At 45.4% G+C, this 17,361-nt stretch overlaps 1 protein-coding gene across 1 annotated transcript in view; it reads right to left on the bottom strand.

The window, feature by feature from the left end:
- NPC1 (NPC intracellular cholesterol transporter 1) overlaps positions 1 to 17,361 on the bottom strand; it is a 48,362-nt gene that overhangs the window by 29,769 nt on the left and 1,232 nt on the right. The window contains exons 3-4 of the mRNA XM_082699675.1: positions 3,489 to 3,611; positions 2,047 to 2,153 (exon numbers count right to left, since the gene is read on the bottom strand). Of these exons, the coding sequence (XP_082555801.1) occupies positions 2,047 to 2,153; positions 3,489 to 3,611 (230 nt within the window). The remainder of the gene's footprint in view (positions 1 to 2,046; positions 2,154 to 3,488; positions 3,612 to 17,361) is intronic.

The raw sequence follows: 17,361 nt of genomic DNA, 5'->3' as shown, positions 1-17,361 counted from the left end.
CTAAAGAAAAAGTAAACTATATTTTGTCTGATCTCACAGATAATAGGGCCAGCAAAAACACAATTTACAAGAAGCAAAGACCATTTAAAATTTATAATAAAACGACAAATAAATTACCAAAGGACATCTTAAACCCAGACATTCTCAACCCAAAGTCGGAAGTCTCTTTAAAAACTGCCCCAAGTACTACACATATGTTGTCCAGGTGTAATTTCAGAAAGAGAAAAATGCTTCTGTGCTTTGTAATACATGAGTATGTTTTGTATTGAAGCTAAAGCAACTAGGGAGCATCACGGTGACAATTCTGATGAAGAAGAAAAATGAGGGAAAAATGAGACTCACACGTTAGAATGTTCACCTTCCTACGGTAACCCAGGTAACCCCTTGGCCCTCTCTAAACACAAGAGGATTTCCCTGCGGCTTGAGGAGAAGCTGTAAGGACAGCGGAGGCGTTCTCCGACTGTACGCACTGCAGAAGCCATGGGTTTTCATGAGAACTACAGACTGCTCTCCTTCAGGTTCACCGCTGAAGCTCCTAATGTTGACCTGTTGGGCGGCAGAACTGGCTCCCCAGTCGGATTCACTGTTATCTACAGAAACTGCTGCTTCATTACACGGGCATTCTCACAGCACAGCCAAATCGCAGTCACTCTCGACTCTGATCCAGTCCAGGTGCCAAGGACACAGAACACAGAACCAGGGGGGGGGGGTGGTCCCAGCCTGCAATGCCCCTGTTCTAGTGAGGGAGCAGACATGCCTTCAGGAATCCCGTGCTTTCCCGTGACAAGCACAGGAACCACAATCACACCATCCTAACGGAAACTGCTCCTGGGGTGCATGGATTTCGACCACGTTCTATGCATTACGAACTCTTGCCATGTTGCCACATTTAATCTCTGCAATCATTGATTTTGATAGTTGTACCATATTCCCTATGTTGGCTTCTCATGATTCGCTATTTCAAAGAGAGCTGACAACCGGAGGAACATTTGGTTATCTCTTGATCTTGGTTATCCTTATGTCTGTAGCGCCTGTCTAGAGGGGGTGCTAAATAAATGTATTCTGACTGAATGAGGGCTCCAGCCTCGCTCCATCAACATCCCCTAGCCTTCCATGGGGTGTGCTGGACTGACGAGATTCTCAACTGTCTGATCTACTCTACTGTAGGCTGCCCTGAAAGGACAGTTTAGGGGTGGTTTTCCACTCCATATTGCCAACTTAAACCTCTGGGAAGAAGCAGGGTTTCCTCAGTGGATGCTGACTGTCCTGTCACCCGCCATGCTATGCACACAGACGAGGGCTTCCCTTCTTCCCATGTTCCTGCCACCCACCTTTATCAGGGTGCTTCAGGGTAAAAAATTTAGAAAGATACCATGAGGTGCTGTTCTACAGACCCCCCACCAGCTTGCTCTTTTGCACATTTGAGAACCAGTGAGTAAGCTTCAAGAAGAACATCTACCATGCAACCCTTTTCACAGCCCTGGGCATAGAGAATAGCCTGGAGAGTGGACTAATTTTGACAAAACCAGCCAACTCTGCCAGAACAATCCTGTTAACAGCTACCAAAGGCCAGCTCTAAGGATGGCTGGGACTCTAGCATCTCAAGTCACTGCAGGGGGAGAGAGCCCTGTGCCATCCAGGGGCAGTGAGGGGAGGACAGCCATGCAGAGGACCTCGTGGAGGGGGGAATCTCTGGTCACAGACATGGCAGGACCACCCGAACCTCTCCTCCTCTGCACAGCACCCAGAGGCTCGAGAGTGAAAGGACCCAGTTCACAGTGCAAAGCCCCTTGGGACGGGGCTGTCTCAGAGGAAGCCCACGCCTCTGCTCTGCACGGAACTGGAAAGACGATGAACTCTGGTGACTCTTTACTTTATCAAGAATTTATGCTTGATTTCTGAGAAGTCCTAAGGCTACGACTTATATTATTGAAATATATTATATTGAAACAACATAAAAACTAACTTTTAGGAGGAGATCAGAATGCCCCTGGTTAACAAGCGCTCGAAACCAGCTGTTGTGTGCATGCTGGGTGGCCAGCCTACCTGGACAGAAACTGCAGGGGCAGCTGCAGGCTATCCTTCAGGGTCCGCAGCTGCTGCACGTCGCAGCACACGCTGACGTTGTCAAAGAAGAAGCCCGGGCAGAGCTCCTTTTGGGTGAGAAAGCACAGTTATCACAGCAGCAAAGTCAAATAAGGATACACATTCCTCAATGAAATAAGACCATTTTATTTACACAGTCCTTTTTTTAGGTAAGCAAGATAGGTGTCTGCCAAGTTCTTGCAATATTCTTTTAAAAGGCTTTCAAATTGGGGGCAGCTGGGTGGCTCAGTCAGTTAAGCGTCTGTCTTGGGGCACTGGGATTGAGTCCAGGTCAGGCTGGGGCTCAGGCTCCCTGCTCAATGGGGAGTATGTTTCTCCCTCTCCCCCCACCTGTGTGCGTGCACCCTCTCAGTCTCTCTCTCAAATAAATAAGTAAATACAATGTTTAAAACAATAAAAGGCTAACAAAGTTATTATTTATAAAAGAGGGAGTGGCAAAAATAGAAGCAGTAGAAATATTAAAAAAAAATTTTTTTTTTTAAAGATTCTTATTCATTTATTTGAGAGAGAGAGCACAAGCGGGAGGGAGAACAGACTCCCTGCTGAGCAGGAAGCCCAATGTGGGGCTCCATCCCAAGGCCCTGAGATCATGACCTGAGCTGAAGATAGATGCTTAAACCGACGGAGCCCCCCAGGTGCTCCTCAAATTTTTTTCTTATTTGGAAGCTCACTCTCCTCCCTTGACAGTCAGTTTTATCTCTTAAGTTTTATGTTTAAGTTTAACCCAAACGCTATTTACTACTTCCACTGGTTATTCCCAGGAAAGTCAGATGTCTTTCATAATTCTGATGAAAGCAGCGTGTAGGTCGAGGAGGCCTGGTGCCCTGTGTCAACTTGATTTTACATTACTTAAGGCTCTAGAACCAGTCTTATCCCCTGGATTTTTCTAGTTCTTCTCTAATGTTGCTGTGTATCAGGAATGGTAAGCAGGACAGCAGAGAACAGAATCCTGGTAGTAACCGAAGCTCACAGATTCTGGGTGGAAAATGGAGGAATCACTAAACCGAGGACAAAGGAGTCATAGGCACCTAGCGGCCTCGCTGATTTGAGTTGTGAAACCCAAGAACCAGGGGGAGAAAAAAAAAAGCAAACTTCTAGTACATTTTCAAGAAGCTGCAAAGAGCCAGACTTAGGTACCAAGGTCAGTCCCTCAGTAGTAACTTGCTGTGGGGAAACGATGAGAAAGGCATAAAGTCAGCCCCGGGGAAATTCCACCCCAGAATTATGTTATCTTCTATGCCCCGTGCACCCCAAATAAGCGTTTGGGATAAGATTTAAGCCTGTTAGTTTCAGCCCCACCCCACCACCGATATTTATGGGATAATTACAGAGGATCTCCGATTAGCATCTTGTGTTCCCAGTGCCACCGACAGCAAACTTACCTGCATTAAGTCATACCCGTCCTTCGGCAAGGGTTTTGGTGGCCCCGAGTATTGGCAGTTGTACCTCTTGTCTCCAGATGCAATTCCACACTCTCCATACCACACACAGGACTGTGCCAACACCTACAGAGTCGACACAGAACTCCATCCATCAGGGCCTCAAAGGCTAAGGGAAATTTCAACAGCGAAACACCAGTACAGAACCTTCCAACGTTACCCATAAATTGAAGTGGCAGCAAGAGGCACTGGGTAGTTAATTTTTTTTTTTTTTTAATTTATTTGACAGAGATCACATGACCCCAGGATCCTGGGATCATGACCTGAGCTGAAAGCAGAGGCTTTAACCCACTGAGCCATCCAGGCACCCCGGTAGTCAATATTTTGAAAAATAATAGTTAAAATAGACCAGATGCCCACAATGGGCTTATCAAGACAGTCAGTTAAGGAGGTCCTAGAAATTATTTACATGATTTCTACTTCCTGCTAATTTGTTGATGAAAGGAAGCTATACGTCCTTAAAGATCACTAAAAATCCATGTAGAGGGAAAAAAGCAAGATAGTATGTGAGTATGCAATTATTAAGGCCCTGTTTTTGCACATCTGCATGTGAAACTAGCTTCAAATAACAAAGGAACATTTCCACATATATTTAGGTTAAATACTATTAGCACATCATGAGTAACATGAAAAGCAAAACCCAGAACACCAACAAACCCTAAGAAAGAATGAGAATAAACATCTTGTCCTCAAGATTTAAGGAGAAAGCAAGGCATGTGCTAACTTTAAGGAAAACCACCTCAGCAATCTTCAAAGAAAAATGTTCTACTCTTCCATGGAGGTTTCTCAAGGGCCACTCATATTCCCCATGTGAGAGTCACAAGGCTGTCAGAAAGCTGGGAAGGGGAGGAGGGTGCAGCGTGAATCAGCATGTCAGCGAGCTCGGCCACGCTGACCAGGGCCACAGGCCTGCACGGGCTTGCAGTCATCTGTCCCACAGGAAAACAAAAGCTATCCAGAAGCAACCATGACTCCCAGGACACCTCACAGAAAAGCCATTAAAAAAAATCTGAATAGAAGTCACAGAGTGAATTCTCTCCAGCATCAGTGGCATATGACCCACACATAGGCAAGAAGGTCAGTCTATTTGCTGGTCTCTGGCATCAAGATACAAATCTTCCCAAGGGCTCCTGAAATGCTAAAAACATGAAAGAAAAAACAGCTCACAGGAGGCTGGGGTGTGTATGTGCAGGGGAATCAAAGGGCTCAGAAAGACTTAATTCATTCTTCAGATATGTTAATATTTATTTATTTATTTGAGAGAGAGTGCATAAGCGCAGGAAGGTCAGAGGGAGAGGAAGAGAATCCCAAGCAGACTCCCAGCTGACTGTGGAGTCTGCTGTAGGCCTCCACCCCAAGACGCTGAGATCACAACCCGAGCTGAAACCAAGAGTCAGATGCCTAACCGACTAAGCCACCCAGTGCCTCTCATTCTCCAGATATTTTATTTTAAAAAGATTTTATTTATTTATTTGACAGACAGAGATCACAAGTAGGCAAAGAGGCAGGCAAGAAAGAGGAGGAAGCAGGCTCCCTGCAGAGGAGAGAGCCTGACATGGGGCTCGATCCCAGCACCCTGGGATCATGACCTGAGCCGAATGCAGAGGCTTTAACCCACTGAGCCACCCAGGCGCCCCTCCAGATATTTTATTATATTAATATTTATTTATTTATTTATTTGACAGAGAGAGATCACAAGTAGGCAGAGAGGCAGGCAGAGAGAGAGGAGGAAGCAGGCTCCCTGCTGAGCAGAAAGCCCGATGCGGGACTCGATCCCAGGACCCTGAGATCACGACCTGAGCCGAAGGCAGCAGCTTAACCCACTGAGCCACCCAGGCGCCCCCCCCCCCCCCCCCCCGCTCCAGATATTTTAAAACAGACATCATCACTTACACCTATCAGGACTCATTAAAATATATGTTTACTCACAAGGAAGGGAAATTATACAAAGGAGGAAGTGACAAGTATTCAACAATGCCACATATCAAACCTTTGCCTAGAAGTTGCAAAATTCCACCACTATTTTGATTTAAAAAGAATTACAACAATTAGGCCATGGACCTAGTGATTCCAGGGAAAGTACAGCTTTTTCCCAAACTCCAGTTTTACAATTAAAAGGAAATTATCCATCTACTGACATTTGAAAAGGCTTTTTGCCTTTTTTGCAAAGAAGGAGGCATAACTGCTGAGACTGACATTTAAATACAAGTGGCCCCTCACCCCCAGACCTGGCAGAATGCTCAACAGACCCAACGGGCAAGCAGGCCCAGGCCTGGGGCACTCTGGCAAGTCACCCACCGGAGTGACAGAAACCCAGTCAACAAACCACAACTCTGGCATGACTAATGGGAGGCGGGTGTGGAGTCTTGGTTCCCTTTCCTCAGCGTTCAGCACTATGAAAGAAAATAAAGGCCCAGGGCACTGTGGTTCACAGTCATCCTTTATAACCCACAGCTCTTATTTCAACGCGAAGTTTCCATAGTCTGGCAAAATAGAGGTGGGACAGGGGAGTGGGGGAAGGTCAGGAGCACCAGGTTCTGATCCTCAGAACCCGGGCGGCTCTCAATAAGTGTGCACGCCGAGCCTGACGGCACGTGGGGCAAGTCCCCGGCCTGGGCCGAGCAGTTCTGCTCCCCGCGAATGGCTCATAACGGCTGCCAATCTCACAGGTTCGCTGCGAAGATCGGATACAGGACTATATGTGGAAGTACCTGGTAAACTCAAAAGCACTATACAATCCAACGCAAGAAATGATTACCGTCTTCTAACTGCTGGGACCTCAGTAAAGGATCTAAAGACCTGAAGCAAAACACCTGACATTTCTTTGGGCTCAGGAAAATTGTGCTTGACTCAATCCTTCTAGGTTTGCTTCCCAAGGTTGTCCTGCCTCTAGAAGCATCCCCAACCCAGTGGGGCCCAAAGCCACTTACAAGCCATTTGCTTATGTGTTAGGCACTGTTTCACTGCTCTTCATATATTAATGCTATTAATCCTGATGAACAAGCTGATGACAGAGGTGCTATCATACCCATTTTACAGATGAGGAAATGGGAGGCACAGAGAAGCTGATTTGTGTAAGAGTGGCAGAGTCACAATTCAAACCAGAACATTCCAGTTGCAGAAAGAGACTCTGAATCCTCAGTCTAGCACCACACCGCCTCCCCGCCCTACCTTGCACGAGGCACAGGCATGGGTGCACTCACTTGCACAGCTGTGCTGGTGGGGAGCCCTCCTTTCCCCCCTCAGCTCTCTCTCGCCTCCCCTCCCTCTGATCACCATGGGCTGAAAACCTGAAAACCAGCTGGTGCTGGTGCGGCATTTCTCAGCCTCCTCAGGGGCCTCCACCACCTGACCCTCTCTTCTACCTTCTCGACCTCATCTCTTCGCGCATCCCTGTGCATCCTTTCGTCTGCTCCTACCGATAAACACCGCTCCGATTTCATCCTCCCTCTTGGCCAAACGACCCCGATGCCTCTCCAGCTGCACTTCTCGTGACCTGCCCCACAATCCCAGGCTTCCAAAGGAAACCAGTCCTTCCTCCACTGCCAATCTCTCCTCCTGGGAAGCTCCCAGTGCAGGTACCCTTTCTGTGTCCCTTCCTTCCCTGCTGAGCCCACAGCCACCCTTTGTTCCCCTGTGCACTACTCCCCTGGGGGCCACCCCCGACCCACCCCTACCACCTCCTACACAGCCACCAGCTGGGCTCTTCCTGAGCTGGGGTGCCAGAGCTTTCTGATGCTCCGATACCTCCATCCACCTTCCTGCGGCCTGTGAGACAAGCGCCAGCGGCCCCACCTGACTCCGGTGTGCACGCTCATGTCCCACCCCTCCATACCTTCTGTCCCACACTGAGGGGGACCTGCCTAGCCCTGTGCCTTTGCGTCTCCCTCCCCGACACTCCCCATGCTCCTGTTACCCGACAAAGCCACTCCTTGACCACCATCTCCCCTGGGGTCCTGGTGGGCCTGCGGGACCCAGGCAAGCACAGCCCCTCCCCTCCCTGAGCAGCACTGGTCCAATGGCTCCCCGGAGGGTATGCGGCCGCCTCTCCCAGCATCCAGGCATTGGATCCCTCAATCCTCAGTTCTGGGGGGCTGGTACTGGAACAACACCCTTGTACAGAAGAGCAAACTGCCGGTTACTCAGGTAGAGTGACTCATCTGAGGCCACATCTAAAAATAGCCAAGCCAGACCCCACCCAAGGCCTGGCTGCTTCCTGGCTGTTCTGGAAGCCAGAGTTCCTTATGCCACAGGCTCCTCCCAGAGTCACCCCTGGCTGGGCCACGCTCATCTCTCATTTCACCAAGACCCTAGCTGGTGTTGGAATGACTGGATTTCCAGTCTCCAAATGGCCACCGCACAGCCGGTGGTCAGGACTTTATGGACCAAGATGACAGGTGCACCTTAGCATCCTCGGGATGTCCAGGCATGAGCTGACGCTGAGAGCAAGAATGCACCATGCAACCAGCAGCTCACACACAGCACATGCCTCCTTTCTAGGCAAAGCACCTGCTTTTCAAAAAGTGAGGTGTGGCTGAACACTGCCTTTACTAGGCTTTGAGAATGCCTGCTGCCGACTTCACATCCGTAAAGCCCACTTGAGGAAGCAACGCAGAAACAAACCTAGCAATGTCTGTGGTCTGCTGGGGCCCAAAGTGCGTCTGACCAAACCTGAGCTCAGGGCTGGAGACGGCCGGTGGCTGCACGTACCGGCCGTCCTTCAGGTCACTGAGCTGTCCACCTAAAAGCTGTCCGTTTCAAACCCTGTGTGTTTCGCCAGGAGACATGAGTTCAGACGTCCTTCACACGGGAGAAAAGCCCACTGGCAAGGACTGCAGAGAGCGAGCATGCTGTCAGTCACCACATTCAGACGGAACAGAGAAGCATGACCAACCTCCAGGGCAAACAGAATCAGAAACTCCGGGTCTGACAGCCACGTGACATGTCTCGTTAAGGCGGTGCTCCGGGCCCAGAGATCCGAACCCAAAGGGTAATGATTCTTCACAGTAGGTCTCGTGGACACCGACCAGGCATACAGAGCTATTTATAACCACAAGAACCATCTTATTGGAGCGTTTTAAAATTTTACCGATTCCTAAAATGTTAAAAATAAACAACTGTGGGATTTATGTCCTCCTCCCCTTATGGACTCCGTCCCCGCTCATCACAAATCTGCAACCTCACAGGTATATGCCAAGTAAGCACCCCTTCTCAGATACAGCCAATGCTACTGTATTAGATCTAGGTTTTGTAGGCTTTTAATTCCTCCCAACAGGTAACCAGTAGAGACGGACAAGTGAAAGTCACTTTGAAACAGCTTTTTCACAAATAAGCCTCAACAACCCTGCACAGGCTGGCTTTTGGCTCAACCCAACTGCCCCACCGTATTCATCGGGCTTTCTCGAAGAGGGCCAAACAGGAAATATCGTAGGCTTATGGGCTGTAAGGTCTTTGCGGAGGATACTCAACGAACCTGTTGTAGCTCAAAAACAAGCACAGACGCCAGGCAAGTGATGGCTGTAGGAGGCGGGGAGCAAACTTTATTCACAATGACAGGCTCTGGCCAGGCCGAACCTGTGGGCTCCTGCCATGGGATGAAGCAGAATTCACGAGAATTCATTCAACGTCGGGTATGTGGGGAGAGAGGTTCCGAGGGCCATTTCTGGCTCTTGTGTGGACTCCCTAGGAAGATGGCAGAATCATTAGGCACAGAGCCTGGCTGCTGTATTGCCTCAGAAACTCTCTGCAGTATCTGCCCCTGCGCTTCCCCATGCAGGAACCGTCAAATCTCTCCATGAGCTGAAGGAGTTCAAACAGATGACGTAAGCAGTTCAGAAATGAGAACCACTGCTTGTTCTGGCTCTCCACCCGAATTCAGGAGTTACACGGCTAGAGTGAGTCTGCTTGCAAAGGTCAGGTCAGATGACTATTTCACAACATGCTCCGGAGCTTAGCCATCTGGTACGGGACTGGCCAGGAAAGTTTCTTGCAGTAATAACAGGGGTGCAGCAAGTTTAAAAAAAAAAAAAAAGTCCCTTCTGCTACATGTCAGCCACTATAGCAATGGCTAAACAGACCCTGACAGGGAGCTCTACAGAAGCACACGGATTATGGGGAGAGGCTATGGACACCGGCAGCAGAGTACTGCACTCCAGGCGGCTGCAGTAAATCTCAAGGACTAACGAACTCATCAGAAAACACTTCATGAACATCGGCCGCGTGCTAGACACAAAGTAAGGGGATTCCTTCCCTCCCACCTAGCCTACTTCTCAGATACCCTCTAGTACAGTAGGGCAGCATTTTACAGGTAAGGAAACGGAGGCTCAGGGAGGGCTCTCTGAGGTCATGTGGCTCCTAAGTGACAAAAGCAGTAATGAGAATGAAGATTTTGAAGGCCAAGTAAATTAAATGCTCTCTATCCTGTCCCCGGGCCCCACTCCCCAGCTGCTCCAGCTCCGTCTGTACGGATGTCACCTCGGAGTGTCATACAGAGCGTCCCTCTGGGAACAAACATGTTCACCTGTAGGAATAACGGTACCATTTACATCTTCCTACGGCCGACTCTAGGCAGCTGTCAAGTCACGTTGGTTACTGCTGAGCATCCTCAGTTGGAAGCCTGCGCTGGCCACCGCTCGGCAGGCAGAGTGCAGGCCCGGGTCCTATCCTCTCTGCCACTGTCCTGGATGGGCAGAGCTCACAGCAGAACCTGGAGCCACACCAGCTCCAGTGCCAGCAAGATGGGTCAGGTCAGGGGTAGGGAGAGGCCTATGAAGGGAGCGGAGAGGCTGGCCTGGCCGGTCAGGACAACGCAGGATGGGATAGAGGCAGAGACATGGAGCATCCTACCCAGAGAGTAAGCTGCCTGCCATTTCCCTGGAGTCAGGGAGGCAGACTAAACAAATATGGCAGCACATCTGGGGTAGAGGCTGGTCTGGTAGGACTTCCATTGACGGAAATCTCTGGATCTCTGTTTCACAGCTAACCTGGGGTGAACAGATCCACACAACAAAGGATACTCTGTGAGAGCACCAGGCATACCTATAAATGGGTGTTTCCTTCATACATTTTTTAGTTAGATAGACTCGGCTCATCTTCACTTTTCAAATCAGCCTTCCAGCTTGCAGTTGAAGGGACTTGCCCAAGGTCATACTACTAGTTGGTATTAGACATTTGCACCCACTGAAAAATAATCCAAAGCCACAAACTAAAACAAAACCATGAAGGTTGATGGGAGTGTCTACCATCCACAGGTCTTTTCCTATGGAATGTTCACACAGTGTGGCAGGTGAACAAAGGGACAGGCCAGCAGGATAAAACGATCCCTGATTCATCAGTGGCTTTTGGAGAAGCCAGAATGGAGCTAGGAGCAAGCCCTGACGGAGATGCCCTATTGGCCATCTGGAACAGCTGCTGAACACTCATTCAATTTTGCCTGCTAAACATGGAGAATCTGGTAGCAAGATTTTGAATACATTTAGAGGACAAGTCAGAAGACCGTGGTTCAAGCCCTTACTCCGCCATTTACTAGCTATGTGACTTTGGGACACCACTTGATCCTTAGTATCCGTAATTTCCTGCAAAACAAGAAACACAGCATCCCATGTGTTTTAGAGGGGTCCTGTAATGTTAAAACGAGACCAGAGTGTCCTCGCAATGGAGTACTACACACAAATTAGGTAACTCTTTTTTTAGTTTCTTGCAATCTACAACATCGTTTTGAAAAAGTTTTGAGTTAACTTACATACCAAATTGATTGGTTTTTCGTAACAACTAGATAACTCCCCCATTTTCTCTGGTTTCCCTCTTGTCTACCTGGTTAAGCATTAATTTACCCTTCAAAGGTCAGTTCAAAAACTGACTGCCCATAACATTTTGTTCTTCCCTTTGTTAGACTACACTTTGCATCGTATTGTAATTTTATGTATCCCCCCTTCTTCCAGTCAACTATGAACAAGCCAAGGACAGAGGCTACTAACGTTTACAGTTTATGGACTGCCTTCCGTACAGGGTCTACTTTTGTATCTACACTGTGCCCATAGCAACCACTTTACATTTATGAAACTAGTGAATGACAGGAACTTTGAGTTCCTCTGGCCTAAGGGACAATAAGAAGATAAAGAACAAATTTTAAAACTCCCCTCTCAAGTCCCCCAATAGCACACTTGCATCAGAAACAGGCTTGGGTCAAATATAAAACACAAAACAAATGAGAAACAGTTTTTCTTCTTTTGTTCCCCTCAGTTTTCTTGCCAAAGCAAATATTCCAAACACTGAAAATAAGAGGCAGAGTCCAAGCAAAGAACAATTTGTTGGGCCACAGTTGATTACTGATTATCACCCAGAAAGCAATGCAATTCTGGTTTCTACCACCTCTGAATCCTTCTATCTTATCCCTACACCTAAACCCACGAAGGCCAAATGACCCAGTGACTCAGAAAAGAGACTCTTGGCCATACTGGAAATGGTAAAATACAGTCCTTGCTCTCAAGGAGCCTACAATCTACTACTTCAATGCAAGCAATATTTTGTTCTCTTTCCATGAGAACCGTAAGAAGTAGGCATAGATGTTAACCCGATTTTACAGAGGAAGGAGACAGAGGCTCTAAGGGATCACTGGTTCGCCCAAGATCGCTCTTGGTGAGAGGAAAAGTCCAGACCAATACCCAGGTAAAGGCTGCTGCTGCAGTATAAACACAGATTGAGAGACTCAGAGAGAAGGCCTTCTAGCTGGGGGACAGGGTAACAAATCTCACGGATAATGCAGCATTTGAACTGGGCCTTGGAAGATGGGCAGGATTTCGACAGAAAGTAGTTTATTTGGCTGGAGAGCTGATGCCTTTCACAGAACTACAGGTGACAGGGCAGAAAGGGGCACCCACGATCAGATTAGAGATGGGTCTAACCCTGGCTTCCGCAGTAGATAACGTGTCCTCCTTAAAACACGCTGAAAAGCCTCCCTTTGGGGAGGAGTGGAGGGTGGGGAAGGGTTACCCAGGAAAGAGAGATCATACTGTCTTCACACCAGAGGGATTCTTTGTTCTGGGTAATATGACAAACACTGAAGCAATACAAAGACCCATTCAGCAAGTCGTTTTCTTTCTGCCCACTCGCTAAAATAAAAACCTCATTTTCCCTTGATTACTTATGTTAATAAGGTATTTGAGCGCAGCATCAAACAAGGAGTAGGAGAGACTCGGAAAAAGTAACCATCTGAAATTGGGGTGAATGTAGGTTTTCTTCAATGCTCTTGGGTCAAGAGATTAAACCACTGCTGATCTCTTCAAGAAAAATCATTTTAATGGCTTAATTCCTACCCATACCTCCCTATGTTCCAAGTTCCTCAAGAAAACGCCTGTAAAAATTACAGACAGGAGAGAGACACACGATTTCTCAAAACCACACATGTTATTTGGATGACCAGAAGGTTTACAAACCATGCAGTTTCATGTTCTTTCATCATCTGTAAGAACTAAAAATTAAGAAAGGCAAAAATCCCCCCCCCAAAGTCTATCAGACCTTACAAAGGACAGTTAGGTCTGTTAATTCTGTGACAGAACTTCCTGAGTGCCCAGGCTCACCCCAGACAAGGTGCTGTCCCTGTAAGAATTCTAAAAGCAGAACCCCCACCACCACCTCCACTGTATTCAGGGGTACTGGGAGCCTCTGCCCATGCAAGGGAATTAATTTGTTATATAACAAGGGTATATTTCCAGTTAAGATTTACTGACCTTCCTAGGCATTTTGCAAGTGACTCATGATGAACCTCTGACCTATCTAAAAAGCCCTAGGAGGAGAGGCACTCATTGGCCATCAGTCTTGGATATTATCTTGAGGTGAAAGGATTTCAGAGGCATGTTAAAGCTACTTACCAGTGTAAAGCCTGTCTACCAGATCCTGACCTAAAACTCAAGGCAAACTGAAAGAGCTGTATTTTCTTTAAGGCACAGAATTGCTCCTGTCTCTTGAGTTTTTACTACAGTGATAAGGTCTCTCCATAGATCATGTTACCTAATAACCCCAATAATCCTACATGGTATTGTTAGTCTTCAAAACAAAAACAAAACCCTGAGACCTGACAGAGTAAAAGGCCCACAGCAAGAGCTAGTGAGTCATCTACCCACTGACCCCATTCCAAACCACCCCCCTGCTCCTCTGCCTCGCCTCCCAACCAGGCACCGAGGTGTGCCCTCCCACAAGCCCACACAGTTGGGGATCCCCTCTACATACAGAAAGGAGGGAGCCACAGCTCTTCTCTTGGCTCTTGGACCCTTCCTGGGTCAGCAAAACCTACCTGCTTCTAAGAACTACCCAGAAATTTAAGGAGAAGTTTTCCTAATCCAGGGAAAGCCCCGAATCTGCTTCCCCCTCTGATTTACTACCTCCTCCTTACTGACATGTACAGGAGTGGGCACAAGGACAGAATCCCAGAGCTCCAATCCTGCGTCCTCATCTGGTTTAATCAGCGCTGTATCCTTAGACTTCATCCCCCAACTCTAGTTTTAAAGGAGAAAACTGCAGATACAGAAAGAGCAGTGAATGCAGCTAAGGGTTTGTCAATTTTTTCTGTACAAAGAGCCAGCTCTTAATTTCATTGATCCTTTCTCTTGTCTTTTCAGTTTCTCTAATTCATTTATTTCTGCTCTGATCTTTATTATTCCCTTCCTTCTACTAATTTGGGGCCTTGGTTTTTTCTTTTTCTAGTTCCTTTCAGTATAAAGTTACAGTTACATTATTTGAGATTTTTCTTCTCCCTTGAAGTAGGCTGTATTGCTATGAACTTTGCTTTAAGAACTGCTTTTGCTGCATCCCATATATATCAGTAGGTCATATTTCTGTTTTAATTTGTCTCTAGGTATTTTTTAATTTCTCCTTTGATTTTCTTCAATGACCCACTGGTTGATCAGTAGCATGTAGTTTAATCTCCTCATTTTTGTGGGGTTTCCTCTTATAATTAATTTGTCATTTCATATAAAGTGGTCAGAAAAGATGCTTGGTAGGATTTCAACCTTCTTTAATTTATAGAGACTTGTTTTGTGACCCGACATGTGATTGATCCTACAGAAGTTCCATGTACACTAGAGGAAAATGTGTATTCTGCTGCTTTTAGAGGGAGTGCTGTCAATATCCATTAAGTCCCCCTGGTCTATTGTGTCATTTAACACTGATGTTTCCTTATTGATTTTTCATCCACTGATGAAAGTGGGCTATTAAATTCTCCTACTACTATTGCTTTCAACTTCTCCCTTTAAGTCTGTTAATATGTGTTTTATATATTTTGGTGCTCCAATGTTGGGTGCACGTATCTTTATAAATGTTGTATCTTCTTGCTGGTGGACCTCTTTATCATTACGTAATGAATGCCTTCCTTTGTCTCTTACTACAATCTTTGTTCTAAAGTCTATTTTGTCTGATACGAGTATAGCTACTTCAATATTCTTTCCATTTCCATTTGTATGGAATGTTTTTTCCACCTCTTCACTTTCAGTCTGTGACTAGGGAAAAAGAGAGAGGGCTCAAAATAAAAAATGAAGGGAAGTGACAACTAACATCGCAGAAATACAAAGGATCATAAGAGACTACTATGAAAAAATTACAAACCAACAAACTGGACAACCTAAAAGAAATAGATGAATTCCTAGAAATACACAACCTTGCAAGACTGAATGATGAAGAAATAGGAAATATGAAAAGACTGATTACTAGTAAGGAAGTCTTCAGTAATCAAAAAACTGCCCAACAAACAAAAGTTCAGGGACCAACCAGAAGGCTTCACTGACAAATCCCACCAAACATTAAAAGGTTTAATACCTACATTCAAAGTCTTCCAAAAAATTGAAGAGGAGGAAAAGTTTCCAAACACATTTTATGAGGCCAGCATCACCCATGTACCAAAACCAGACCAGGGTATTATTAAAAAAAAAAAATTACAGTCCAGTATCCTTTATGAACACAGATGCAAAAATCCTCAACTAAATATTATCACACCAAATCCAATAATACATTAAAAGGATCACAGGCCATGATCAAGTGGAACTGATCCTATGGATTCAAGGATGGTTCAATATCTGTACATCAATCAATGTGATACCTCACATCAAAAAGATAACATAAAAATTATACGATCGTCTTGATAAATGCAGAAAAAGAAGTTGACAAAATTCAACATTTACTTATGATGGATAATCTCAACAAAGTGGATATAGAAGGAACATACCTCAACATAATAAAGGCCATCATGACAATCCTACAGCTAAGATCATACACAATAGGGAAAAGCTGAAAGTTCTTCATAGGAGAACAGGATACCTATTCTTGTCCCTTTTGTTCAACACAGTATTGGAAGTCCTAGCCACGGCAATTAGGCAAAATAAATTAAGGCATCCAAATCAGAAAGGAAAAAGTTAAACTGTCACAATTTGCAGATGATATGATACATGAATTCAAGAAAATCACAGGATACAAAATCACTACACAAAAATCTGTGGCGTTTCCCCACACCACCAGTGAAGTATCATAAAGAGAAATTAAGAAAGTAATTCCATTTCCAATTATATAAAAAAGAAAAAAAATCTGGAATAAATTTAACCAACAAGGTGAAAACTGAGGTAAGAAACTGAAGACACAAAGAAATGGAAAGACAATTCTGTGCTCATGAATTGGAAGAATACTGTTAAAATGTCCATATCACCTAAAGCAATCTACAGATTCAGTGAAATGCCTATCAAAATTCCAAAGGAATACTTCAGAACAGAACAAATAATTCTAAAATTTACATGGAACCACAAAAGCCAAAAGAATCTTAGAAGAACAAGGCAAGAGATCTCACGCTCCCTCATTTCAAACTATTTTACAAAGCTATAGTAATCAAAGTAGCACGGTATTGGTATAAGAAAAGAAACACAGATCAATGGAATAGAATTGAGAGCCCAGAAATAAACCCACACAGGTATGGACAATTAATCTACAACAAATGAGCCAAGAATATACAATAGAGAAAGGACAGTCTTTTCAATAACATGTTGGGCAAACTGGGTTGATATCCAAAAATATATAAAGAACCATACAACTCAACATCACCAACAAAAAAAGCAACCCAATTAAAAAACGGGCAGAAGATCTGACATTTCCTCAAAGACATACAGATAGCACACAAGACATACAATAGCTACGTGAAAAGATGCTTATGCTCAAGATCACTATTAGGGAAATGCAAATCAAAATCACCATGAGGGATCACCCTGCACCTGTTACAATGGATATTATCAAAGAGAAAAGAAATGATGAGAGTTGGGGAGGGTGTGGAAAAAGGGAAGCACTTGTATACTGTTGGTGGGACTGTAAATTGGTACAACCACGGTGGAAAAGACTATGTGATTCCTCAAAACATTAAGAATAGAAATACCTTATGACCTAGATATTCTACCCCTGAACAGTTACAGGAAAAAAATGAAAACACTAATTGGAAAAGACTTATGTATCCCTACATTCACAGCAGCATTATTCACAATAATCAAGGTACGTAAACAACCTAAATGTCCACTGACAGATGAATGAATAAAGATGTGATATATTTATTTATACAATGGAATACCAATCAGCTATTTAAAAAAAATGAGATCTTGCTATTTGCAACAACACGGATGGACCTTGAGGGGATTATGCTAAGTAAAATAAGTCAGATAGAGAAAGACAAATACAGGTCATTTCACTGATATGGGGAATCTAACAAACCAAACCAAACCAAACTCAAAGATCCAGTAACAGACTAGAGGGGAAGGGGGGTTGGGGAATGGACAAAATGGGTGAAGGGTCAACT

This window comes from Mustela nivalis (assembly GCF_964662115.1).
Source record: "Mustela nivalis genome assembly, chromosome: 14".
Taxonomy (NCBI): Eukaryota; Metazoa; Chordata; class Mammalia; order Carnivora; family Mustelidae; genus Mustela; species Mustela nivalis.
This window is presented reverse-complemented; position numbering and strand designations above follow the sequence as displayed.